We start from the raw sequence: 13,350 nt of genomic DNA, 5'->3' as shown, positions 1-13,350 counted from the left end.
AGGTCCAAAGACCAATTTCCCGTCGAGGGAGCAAAATGCCCGCCTCGGATCAGACGCAGTGGCTGCTTAAAATCGGCCCAAAACACGATTTTTCATAGACATTTCTGAGCGTTTCGGCCAACTTTGAGACAATACTGCTCCCAAACTAAGACTGATAATTGCACTCCGTAACAAAGGCATGCTAAAGGAAGGTCCAAAGACCAACTGCCCGTTGAGGGAGCAAAATGCCCGCCTCGGATCAGACGCAGTGGCTGCTTAAAATCGGCCTAAAACACGACCCCAGCATCGCCGCGACCCCTTAAAAAAATTTCGCGACCCCGCTTGGGGTCGCGACCCTAAAGTTGAGAACCACTGTCCTAGATGGCCTGGGCGATCAAAGGCCCAAAAATTCATTGAAATTCATCAAAATTCCATTAGAAAACAGAGAAATTCATAGAAATTCATCTAAATTCATGAAATTCAAAAACTGCAGCCAAGTTCAAAAAATTCATCAAAATTCAAAAAAATCTTGAAAATTCACAAAAATTCATTGAAGTTTGTCAAAATTCATAAAAATTCAACTAAAATGCAAAAATTTCAAAAAATTCATGAAATTCACGGCCATGTACACCAAAATTCAAAGTAGTTTCCCCTTGTGTTTTTCAAATTGCCACCGTGAAGCTATTACTAGGTAAAACGGGACGCCCTTGCTGATTTAGGTTCATAATAGGTCAGGGAACATAAATTTACCATAGTACAGCCGAAATCATTCGATGCCATGGTGCGCGGGTGATGGCAAAGTAGCGTTCGCTACCATGTCCGACCCATTTCTTAGACGAATTTTACGGTAGTTTTTCTTATTATTTTTTTTTGTTTTCTGCGCTTCTGAATGACTGGTGTATCACAGTAAATTTCATTTTTCTGCACTGTCACATTTTAGTCCTACGATAGGAAGGTGGTTAAGCTTAGGGTACAGCCCCGAATGACAACGCTAGCTCTTACTTCCAGTCCGCCATAAGGCTTCTTTTTTGTTGGGGAGGGGGGGGGGCATTGCGGGGCTTACATAGCGCCCGGAAGGGGACCGCTCTCCAACTGCAGGCTAGGCACCCGAGGCCAGTCCGCACTGTAGCAATACTTCACGATGACAGGGTGTGGCGTTGGATTGTCTACCACAACGGCGGCCCTAGAATATGCACTGTAAAAGTTTCGTCTCTAATCCAGGACGTTTAACTCACATCTGTCTCACAGTGAAATAAGCCTGTTTATGTATTTTTCCTCTTTGAGTGAAAAACGTGCCTGCTTGGTTTATTGAGAACCAGGGACCTTTTATTAATGAAAATAAGAAAATATCTTGCAAAAGTGGCCAATTTACAAGCAAAAAGACGAAATGGTCCACAATTGATATGACCCACAATTAATTCATTGTGCTACAGATCCTGCAGTTTTCACGATTCCGAAAAATAAGTTCAAAAGTGAATTCCTTTCGCATCTAAGCAAATCATATCCAAATTTGAGCTTTCTACAATGCTGACCCACAACTGGTTCCAAAAATCAATTGTGGGCCAAAACAGACTATTTTTAAAACAGCCACAGCTTAGTAAACAAGGATGATAGACGGGGCTGCTATGATGCAAAACTTAGTCCAAGGACCATTGTTAAAGGCCGCACATGCACTTTTGTCATCAGGTCAAAATTAAAGGCCTTAATTTGGAATTTTCAAAAATGTGACCCACAATTGATTTTTTGCCTTAATCAACAGGTCGATCAAATCAGCCAATTCAAACCCATTGCCGTTTTGGTTCCGAGCGGAACAGAGCGACCTTGCGCACGGGCCGGGTCCGAGCGGAACGGACTCGTCTTATTCGTCCGCGGATCGGGTCCGGTCCGAGTGGAACAGAGTGATCTGGTCCGTGGAACGGGTCCGAGCGCGGAACGGAGGTAATAATGGTCCGCAGACCGGGTCCGAGTGGTACAGTCAGGTGGATCCATTGCCGGAGCGGTTCCAAAAGAAAACAACGTGTTCCTCGTTCGGATCCGGAACGGAACGGGGAACTCGTGGATCTTGGAACGGAGAAGGCCCCGTTCCGGACCCCTGGTTTACATGAAACATGAAATTCTCTTCTCCCATGACAATTCTAATTTACCATTCGGTTTAAAGAAGTTGAACGCTGGGGTGAGGAGCTGAAGGAGTCATCAAACAATGTTCTGAAGCAAAATGAAGAGTTAAGACAAATGATACTGGTAAGGCAGTATTTATACACTTCATAAAATGAAAAGACTTCAATGCATTCTCTCATAGTTGATTATCACTTGTATTTTGATGTGCATTATTTCTTTCTTTTAAGAAAAACGAAAATTTGCCTCAGCAGATCAATGAGGATGGAAAACAGAGAAGAAATCAAAACTGTAAGTGCATTTGTCTTATTGTTATCAGTGTATGATGTGACAAATTTATAATGTTGTCATGTTGTCTACCTTTCATACTTGTTAGTTGACAGTCAAATAGCTTCTGCAAATTTTGTTTCATCAAAAGTTGGAAAACAGTCGCGAACTTATATGCTAGCATTAAAATGAAACATCGACCTACGACCTTGCATCAATTAACTAATTATTTTGAAAGTGTCAGTAAGAATTGAGCTGTATAGAAGCAAGATTAAATGAGTTTCGGGCGATGAAATGACCGGCATGGAGGCAAAGCAAACTCAGTATGTTCAGCTTTCATGTTCCCAGCATCCTCTGTGGTAGGAAAAAAAGTCCATAATGTGTACAACAAACGCACTGTTATTCAAACTGCGATAACCACTGTATATATTTTGCAATAAAAAACTTATCACATTTTTTTGCTATGATGACTACTAGAAATCTGCAATAAAAAATTTATAGCTAAATTTTGCAATAAAGTATCACTTTTTTGCGATAATGACTACAAAGAAAATGCAATAAAAAGTTATCACAGAAAAAATGCGATAAAAATTACTACAAAACGCTCTTTTATCGCAAAAATTATGTGGTGGTTATTGCAAAAAAATTGCAATAACAAAATTATCGCACTCCAGGGTGCGATAAATCGTGGGAATCGCAAACTGGGTTTTATCGCAAAAATTTGTAGTAAAAGTATCGCAAAATGAATGACAGTGCGACGACTGTACAACAAGTAAATACACCAGCAAAAAGTTAGAGTAAAACAAACGTACAGGCCTGAATGTTGAACAAGTTGACTCGGTAGTCCACTCCAACCGTAATCCTTACATTGTTCGTGTATTTATGGCTGTGGTCGTGTGCAACCCCTCAAGGTCAGTGAATGCGGCGTGGATTCCTATTCAGCCTTCTCAATTGTGCCGCGCCCGAGTAACGCCGCGGTCACCCACAGTGTTTGCAGAGGCCTACAAGTTTGGATTCCTGTTTAAAAGTACAAACTGACAGGTAGCTGTGAAGAAAATTGACAACCATGATATTCAAAAGTGCAAATTGAAGTCCGAACCTGCAAGAGGGTGTAGGATCGGAACAGATACTGGCGGTTTTTTCGTTTTTTTTTCTTCAGAGCCCCTTTTGGGGGGCCGATATTGCAAATAAAAGAATACAAGTAGGAAACCTGTGGTATAACTTGCTGATTCATTAATAGTGTCGTACGTCTAATCGCTATCAAGCTACCTGTGCGGCATCTCCAGAAGTCGCAAATCGATGCGTCCTAATTAAATAATGTTAACTGTCGGAGCAGAGTCAAGATAATCCTAACTGTCAGTGCAGTTTAAGAACTATCTTAACTCCAGGGGTACCTTAAAGTGATGATGAACGATCTTTACTACAAATCAGAGGATCTCGATATCTCTGGAATACATTGTCCACGTATTAAGGATGAAACTTCCCAACAAGCCCCTCGGTGTTTTGTGAAATACAGTATGTTGGTGTCACGGACTTCTAGAAAAGACCGCTTTTCACGTCATGTGCAGTTAGGATAGTTCTGAAATGACACTGACAGTAAGGATTGTCTTGAATCTGCTCTTACAGTTAGGATTTCCTGAGATCTACTCTGACAGACAGGATCATTCTATTAGAAAGCGTCGAAATCTGCGATGGAAGAGTACGAGTATTATCGGGATCAGTATCGTTTTTAAACAGCTTTGCGCAGTGTGCAAAAGCGATAAAAACATTTTAATCATTTCAACTGACACTAATGTTTAGTGGGTTCGACTTGGTTAGGAAGGCCGGGTATACATCAGGCGCGGTTTAAGGAGCCCCCGATAGGGATGGCGATTGTGTATTTGCTGAGCGAAGCGAAGCACCCTGTTGGGAAATTTGAACGTTCAAACTGTCCCCTCTCTCCTGATACCTTTAGTTTACTATGTAGGTATCTTATTATTGATCTTATCTTATATCTATGTGTGTATACATAGTCCAAGGTCAATAGTCCGAAGTCGATAGTCCGAGGTCATTAGTTCTGTCAACCGTCTCTCAGTGTTTGTTGACGGAATTTGCCTTTCTGAAACTGAAATTTATTGATTGAATGGCTACCGCTAAAGCCACACATCACTGAGAATGAAAGAGTCATGATCATGACTAAACTTTTGGGCGAGGAATTCTTTATCACCCGAATTTGGGTGAGGAAGGTTTCCTCGCCCGAATTTGGGTCATAATACTGGAGCCATGTAGGTAGCGGATACACCTTTACTTACCCAAATTTGGGCGAGGAAATAATCCTCGCCCAAATTTGGGTGATAAGTATACTTCGCCCAATATTGGGTATTGATCTGACTTTTTCATTCTCAGTTATCTTTGTATTTTCACATGAAATGAACAAAATCTTTTTTATTCGGGGATTTTAAACCCATTTTGAACACTTTACGCATCCTTTTACTTGTGCTATGCTCTGTCTTCCCGGTGGAGAGCTACATGCACTTATTTTTGCAGTGCAGCCCCTTCAGTTGAAGTGTTCTGATCTCCATTCACCGCTATGTTACGACGAGGTTCGGAACTTGTCGTGGTACTAATTGTCACACTGTCGAACCGCAGTTTTCAAAAAGCAATCAGCAATACAGCGGTAAGCAATACGCTTAGTGTATACGCTCTTTATTTGCCAAGATTCTCCGCAGCCCTTTTGTCAATATTCTCTGTTAGCTCTTACAGCATCCTCCGTAGGACCTTACAGTCGTCTCCGTAGAACCTGGAAGACCATATGGTCCTACAGAGACCACTGTAAGGTCCTACGAAGAATACTGTAAGGCCCTATGGAGAATATGAACAAGGGAGTATACGGAGAATTACCACAAGCTGTTCACATAATTTTCTGTAGCTTTTTGCCACAGCCCGGTAAAAACGGTACCTGGTTTTTCCAGGAAGCCCATGGTGGAGACATAGGCGATTTCCAGGGAGTTCCTGGGAAAACTAGGAACCGCTTTTCCCGTGAGTGTTCGGAGTGGCTTCCAAGTGGGCCGTTAAGGGAATGGCAATAGGATCTATCCATGTCGCTCCAGGGGTAGCTCCAAGGGTAGCTCTACAAGATTTAACCATTTCTGTCTTCCTAAGGGAATGTTATCACGACCCGAAAAAGTTGAGATGGGCGACCAGTTTTCGTGGCTTTTTTTCTGCACAGGGGCCTTTCCGCATAATACCTCGCTACGTGACCCATTGCCCACCCGCTTTGCAGCCTGCGAAGCCTCTCGATTTCTACGTGATGCAAACACGCGACCGGCATGACCCAGATCTCTGGTACTACAGTGGCAACTTTACGACCCTGTTCACGTGGACGAATGACCAGGACGTGAGTCCCCAGGTTCCTCGCGAATGCTCACTAGAAAGTCAAAATTTGCTAGGCATGCGCGTTCGGCTTCGAACTTGAAAAAACTCGTCTTGCAAATGCTATATTGGTGGCTCGGAGGGTGGAAGGCATAAGGACCGTCCGAAATAACATAAAGCGCTTCCGATTGAGAGCAATTGCAACTTGGATATGTGTCTCATCTTTTAGGTGATTGCTTCACAGTGAGTTGTTGCACCTTGATCAAACTTCCAACGTCTAAAGTGAACAGCAAGAGAAGCATTTAAGCCAAGAGGGAGCGTAGCAGTAGCAGCTGTCCGGTTGACAAAATTCTTGGCTTCTGAATGCTTCTGTTGTTACGTACGTTAGACATGACAAGAAATACGTGCTATCACTTGCTACACAGATTCCAAACGCTATGAGTATAGCACGTATGGTGCAATGCAGCTGAGATATCGCGCACCATACGTGCAATGCGATAGCCATATTGCACCTTACGTGCGATGCGTACCGAAAATGCCCTACCCTATGCTAATGCATGGGAATGGGGAGGTATTGCACTTCATGTGCAATGCTTTTGCATCGCACCAATTGACGCTATACACATAGCGTTTGGATTCTCAGTGTATATGAAACAATTACTATTTAGTAAGTCAATTTTTGAGTATAATTCGAGTATTGCCCCCTCACCTTGACTTTACTGCTGTGGCATTTGATTGGATTGGCGTCACTGCAAATTACACCGAAAGACTTGGCGTCAAGGTTTGGTCAGAACTGAAAGTCTCGCCAATATTCGGTCAGACGAAAATGTCTTGCCTCAAAAATGGCGATTTTGTCTGCCGCTGTAAAGGCGCTAATGATAGTCCATGCGGAGCAACGGACATACAAGAAAGTCTCACCATTTTGTGGCGAGACATGTCTGACCGAAATTTGGCGAGACTTTCAGGTCTGACCAAAACTTTTCTCACCTCTGAAGTGGCGAAAAGTCTGACCCTTGGATTTGTTGTGGTATTAAAAATTGTAACCTGAAACATCCAACGTTATGAGGACATTTACTTCCTAACGTGCAATAACACTCTTCTGACTGTCGTCAGGTTGACATTAACTTTGCTTCGTGGAGCAGCCGCGGTGGCTGGAAGGAGAACGCATACATTTTTAGAGTAAAGCACTACTGCTCGGCCTTCAAGACCTACGCGCCTCAAGCCTGGCGGAAAATCATGGTGGCGGTCAATGGTGACGCCGACGCTGACTGTCCGTGGCCGCCGGTAAGGAGAATACAGCGTGGAGATGGCTCATACATGATTCAAACATTTTTTTGTTGTTGTCGAAGGATCAAGGTTTTGAATTAGATGAACTAAAAATTTTAAACTAAGTGGTCTGATTAAAGAGACACGGCCAGCCTGAAGAAAAGTCGGACAGAAACACAAAATTTTGACGTTGAACCTTCTCTCCTTGGAGAGAGAAGTCTTTGATGAAACGTGCACGTCGTGCGCTAAGTCAGGAATTCGGATCGTATCGGTATTCTAATCTACGCTCGTCGGTGTTGCGGGCTGGCCACTACACGACGGTTTCTTCTGAAAACTTTGTTCATTGTCAAATCGAATAGGTTTACGACACAAAACTTCTCACTTCACTCTGAGAAAAAATAAAGGTAAATCCTGGATAACTTTTTGCCAAACTTTACCGTACTGCAAAAACCAGTATCCACCGTATACACTGAGAATCCAAACGCCATGAGTATAGCGTCAATAGGTGCAATACAAAAGCATTGCACATGAAGTGCACTGTGCGAAAAAACCACAGTGAATCCCGTTAATTTTTTTGCCGGGATTTACTGTAGTTCAGAACACAGTATTTACCGTGACTGGCTACAGTATCTACTGTACCTGGTACAGGATATTCCGTACTCCACCCCTGTGGTACAGTAAATCCCGTACAAAGTACAGTAGATCCTGTTAAAAGAGTACAGTAAATCCTGTACTCTGAACTACAGTGACAGCTGTACTAATCACTACAGGATTTACTGTGATTTTTTTCCACAGTGTGCAATGCCTCCAAATTCCCATGCATTAGCATAGGGCCTTTTCGGGAAGCATTGCATCAAAGGTGCAATATGGCTGTGGCATTCCACGTATGGTGCGATATCACAGCGCATTGCACCATACGTGCTATACTCACAGCGTTTGGAATCTGAGTGTAGTCTACAGTATGTACCGTACTTGTTTTTCCGTAGTCTTTTAACAGTAGTTACCGTTCTTCCGTACAGTCCGTGCCGTAGGAAGGAGCAGATCTGTTCCCAACAAAGGCTGCTCCCAAGAATTGTCCACATCATGGTATTGAAAAAAGGGGGTCGACCGACTGAAAAAAATTATAGCAGTTTTGGATAGGTATTAAATGTACGGGATTGCCGGGTAAAAAAGTACGGAATTCCCTGTTAAAAAGTACGGTGTTGCCTGTAAAACAAGCTAGGGCCCGCCCTTCCGTCGAACCGAGATGCCAGCTTCGCTTCGCTGCGCCGGCAACTCGGTTCGACAGGGGGCCGGCCCAGCTTGGCCTGCCGGCGGCCTTTCCTCGGGCCTTCGGCCCTCGCATCAGACCCAACTTGGCCAGTCGAAGGCCCGGGCCTTCGGCCCGCTCGCATCACACACCCCGTGAGCGGGTAAAGCAAAGTTATCGATGTACCATCGTGACTTAGGCCCGCCCTTCTATTCACAATATGCAATAGTCCTTACACTTTTTTACTCCAACTGTCCTTAGAATATGCCCATTTCATTTGTCTCTTAGCCCTCATTCCGAAAATACCCATATTTGCCATGCTACTGCAACTCCTTGCAATAGAGGCACAGCAGGAGCGCAAAACGAGTCCGTCGCACTTTTTCCCATAACTCATGAAGGCGGGCTCCCGGACCCCCCTTCCGACCCCTCGTTGAAGAGGTCTTGCCAAGACCTATCGAAAACTTAAGTAAAAATTTTCAGTCGGTCGACCCCCTTTTTTTAAGATCCTGATGTGACTAATAGACGAAGTCGGGCTCCTGGACCCCCTTTCCGACCCCTCGTTGAAAAGGTCTTGCTGAGACCAATCGAAATCTGCAATAAATTTTTTTAGTCGGTCGACCCCCTTTTTTGAAGATCCTGATCTGGCCAACTTGTAAAAGCGGCCGATGGGGTTGGGACCAGGTCCATTCATCTTGTCTCGTCGCCCCGATTCCAAAAATACCCCTATGTGCCCTGCTAGCACCAATAATGGCGGAAATCCCCCTCCCGCTCATGTAAACCATGATGCACCTGCAGCAGCCGGGTGATTCCATGCGTAGGGGGTCATTTCAGGTCACCGGGGCCTTGCGCCTGAACTGAGGGTGATTTGATAGCTTGGGCAATTCAAATTTGTTTTACTAAAAGAAGACCATGTCCTCATGTGGATAAGTCGATCTAACTTTTGTTTATCTGGGTTTCGTAAGCTGCTAAAGTGTCGTTTTGTAAGTTCCGTCATGGTCACCAACACCTACAAGACAACATTGCCATGCTGTAGTATATGACTCAGCCACATCAAAAGAAAACTGGCTATTTCACTCTCTCCCCTGACTTATTCTTCACAAAATTACGGAGGGTGACCTTTGTATCATCACTTGTTGAACCCGAAACAGCCTTTGGGAAAATGTCCACCGTTTGACCATGTGACCTATGCTGTTTTTACAAATGACGGTCTACTGGGGTTCCTTTTCATTTTAGAAACTCGCGACCACTTGGGATCGAAAGAACTTAAAAAACACTTCCAGAAGCCCGTGCCCACGGGACCTGGGGCGGTCAAACGACGGTTCCAGGCCGTCAGAAGAGTTCAAAACGGTAAGGGTGTAAAAATGGATGTAAATTCCGTTTCGGGCCGTAGCTCCTCCATCTGAGGGAGAAAGTTCCCACAACCTTCGCTGAAAAATGCTATTTTGGATGCTGAAAGTGACACCGTCAAAAGTTTTTACTCTACAAATCGAAGAGTGTACATGGTATGCTCTAACTGGAGCATGCCTGCAAGCACGCTCTAACTAGCGCATGCCTGCCAAGCATGCACTTACTAGCGCATACATACCATGTACACGCTTCCTGATGCAGACAACTCCCTATCCCTTATGCACTAGATGCATGCTTCAGTTAGCGTGTACATGGCATGTATGCACTAGTTAGTGCATGCCTGGCAGGCATGCGCTAGCTAGAGCGTGCTTGCAGGCATGCTCCAGTTAGAGCATACCATGTACACACTTTGATTTGTAGAGTACCTATCTTGTAACCCAGCGGTTCAGGAGACTAAATACTTCGCTTTGTAAATTCCGTAATCTGTAAATTCCGTCATTATTTCTGTAAATTCCGCCGTATTTCATAGGGAGTGAAAATAAAAGTCAACTTGTAGCGCTGCTACGCTCAGAGGGGTACTGTGGGGTACTATGTATTAGGGTGGATCTTAATTTCTGACCCCCCGTTTTTATTGGCGAAATGGGGTCCCTAGGATAGTAGAAGTTCATTAACGAGTCGCATTTGATCCGGAAAAAATTGTATCAGCTTCAGAGCAGGGCTCAAAACTGGGTCAAAACGCCAAAATTGGTGGTTTTTCACGTATTGCCGCCAAACCAGATGAGATATCAAAACGCCTGAGGTTTGAAAAGATGAGAAATTTAATTACCTTTCCAACGAGCTATGAATCATTGTTGCAGCACAAATATTTCCACTTGAATCATTGCATTTTATGCAGAAAAGTGGGGTCAACACTCTAAATTCTTATAGACTTTTTAAATGCATAAGGACGCATTTTTTATGCATAGTTATGCATGCGCAGAAACGTCCATAAGGTATGTATAAAATTATGCATCACTGTGCACATTTTATGCGTCTTCCTGCATAAAATGTACACAGTGATGCATAATATTATACATAACATATGGACGTATCTGTGCATGCATAACTATGCATTAAAAAGTCCATAAGAATTTAGTGTGAAAAATATCAAAATCAGTCCAATTTCGGTAGGGTGAAGTTCTAAAATTGGCCGAATCGACATCTCTTTCTAGAAATGGATGGGTCTCAACAAGACAAACAAAAAATGTCAACACATGCCATAGGCTAAGATGCGAAATGAAGCAGTAATTTAGCCTCAAAAGTGCCAAAAATCATCCTTTTTCCATCAAAAGGGCCAGCCGGCTGGCCGGAACTTGACCAAACTCGGTTTCCAGGTGAGCCGGGACCACCTTAACTCAAATCTGAAAGGAAAAGTCCCGGACTCCCAGCAGGTTCGTGACCAAAGCTCCTTAGACCCCGAAAAAATCACGCTAAATGTCCTTTTTGGTGGAAAAACGAAGATTTTTGGCACTTTTGAGGCTAAAAATACTGCTTCATTTCGCATCTTAGCCTAAAACATGTGTTGACATTTTTTGTTTGTCTTGTTGAGACCCATCCATTTCTTTGAAGAGATGTCGATTCGGCCTATTTTAGAACTCCACCCTACCGAAATTGGACTGATTTTAATATTTTTGACCCCACTTTTCGGCATAAAATGCAATGATTCAAGTGGAAATATTTGTGCTGCAACAATGACTCATAGCTCGTTGGAAAGGTAATTAAATTCCGCATCTTTTCAGACCTCAGGCGTTTTGATATTTCATCTGGTTCGGCGGCAATACTTGAAAAACCACCAACTTTGGCGTTTTGACCCAGTTTTGAGCCCTCCCCTAAAGCTGATACAATTTTTTACGGATCAAATGCAACTCGTTAACGATCTTCTACTATCCTAGGGACCCCATTTCGCCAATAAAACCGGGGGTCAGAATTTAAGATCCACCCTACTATGTATGCCATCTACACCAAATTTAGCCCCTAAAGTTGAACTTTAAAAAAGAACATTGGTACATCCAAAATGACCCCCTACGCACGGAATCACCCAGCCCTTGTGCGACCCGGACGGGATTTGCACCACCGGATTATTTGTTTGGACGGTACTCCTGAAGTACCCTCCAAATCTGGTTACTCTAGCTCAACTCCTTCCTTGTACACAGACACCAACAACAACAACAACACACAGACACAAAGGCAAATGCATAGGCGTTCCCCCTATTTTTTGAATAGAAGGGCGGGCCAAAAAGTACGGTATTGCCTGTATAAAAAGTACGCTATTGCCTGTTAAAAAAGGTACGGTGAAGTCTGGAGTAATCAGTACAGGATTTACCGTGATCTTTTCTCGCAGTGTTGGACATTGCACTTAAGGTGAATTTTTACATTTGCGTTGTTGGTCGATCACAAAGTTTGATTTTTTTTGCAGTTTGTGTGTGAAGAATTATCTTTCCTTTTTAGTTTTGTTTATAATTTGTTACTGCAGTTGGAATGTTGCGTTTTTTTTTTACAAATGCAAATTTTGACCGGATTTTATTTAATTTTTGACGACATGCTCTACTAACTGAAGTGTGTACTCAGTATGCATCTACAGATGCATACTTGCAAGTACACACTTGCAGATGCATACTTAGCTGAGTACACATCTACAGATGCATACTTGGAGAGGTTAGGTATGCATCTGTAGGTGTGTACTCAGCCAAGTATGCATCTGTAGATGTGTACTCAGCTGAGTATGCATCTGTAGATGTGTACTCAGCTGAGTACGCATCTGTAGGTGTGTACTTGCAAGTATGCATCTGTAGATGCATACTGAGTACACACTTCAGTTTGTAGAGTGTAAACCACTTATCACTTTAAAATGTTCTCTCGCAGGGCGTATACCATGTCCGAAACATGTCAACGGACTTCCGAATTCGTGCCATGCCGGCCTTTTACTACGGCAAATGGCGCCTCACATTGCGACTTATGGAGAACCACTATCAAGACACGCTCGGGTGTTTCGTGGCGTACGCCGACACTGTGCCCAGAGGCGGATTGTAATTCACTCTAGAAATCGAAGAGCGCACATTGTATGCTCTAACTGGAGCATGCCTGCAAGCACGCTCCAGCTAGCGCATGCCTGCCAAGCGTGCACTTACTAGTGCATACATGTACACGCTATCCCTTATGCACTAGATGCATGCTTCAGTTAGCGTGTACATGGCATGTAGGCACTTTAGTGCATGCTTGGCAGGCATGCGCTAGCTAGAGCGTACTTACAGGCATGCTCCAGTTAGGGCATGCAATGTACGCTCTTCGATTTCTAGAGCAGTTTTCCGCAAAGAAGGTGGTCCAGCTGGTGAGGGATTCGTTTGGTAAAATACCTCCAGACCGTTTACCAGGATCTATTACGGCGTCGACACATTTCAAGATCCAGCCTAAGCGTTCCATTTGGTGGTAATAGGCTAAAGGACTTATTCGCAGTGGGCGTGGCCGGTCGGAGCTGATAATTAAATTGGCGTTTTCACCCTCATTGAATCAGAGGATTATTTAAAAGGAAGGACCTCGTTTCGACCCCCTTGGATTGTCACGTCTTTCTCCTTTATTTTGTACACTTCATAAGATAAGGATTATTAAAATTTCAGACTCCTGCGTCCATTTTTTAAGTTCTTTAGGGCAATTTGAGTTTTTCTTGCTCTCTTTGCTGCCTATTCGGGTATTTCGACTTGTTATCATGTCGATTTGAGCGCCGATACCTGCCATACTGC

The 13,350-nt window shown here is 43.6% G+C and overlaps 1 protein-coding gene across 1 annotated transcript; it reads left to right on the top strand.

The window, feature by feature from the left end:
* The first annotated feature begins 3,388 nt into the window (after positions 1-3,388).
* LOC117643351 lies at positions 3,389-12,643 on the top strand. Its single transcript, XM_034382196.1, has 5 exons — positions 3,389-3,402; positions 4,888-5,017; positions 5,570-5,737; positions 6,826-6,996; positions 12,476-12,643. The coding sequence occupies exons 2-5, from the start codon at positions 4,931-4,933 to the stop codon at positions 12,641-12,643; spliced, it is 594 nt and encodes a 197-aa protein (XP_034238087.1). The 5' UTR covers positions 3,389-3,402; positions 4,888-4,930.
* Positions 12,644-13,350: the final 707 nt, after the last annotated feature.

This window comes from Thrips palmi, unplaced genomic scaffold (genome assembly GCF_012932325.1).
Source record: "Thrips palmi isolate BJ-2018 unplaced genomic scaffold, TpBJ-2018v1 HiC_scaffold_17, whole genome shotgun sequence".
NCBI lineage: Eukaryota > Metazoa > Arthropoda > Insecta > Thysanoptera > Thripidae > Thrips > Thrips palmi.
Note: the sequence above shows the minus strand (reverse complement) of the source record. Positions and strands in the feature narration are given on the sequence as shown.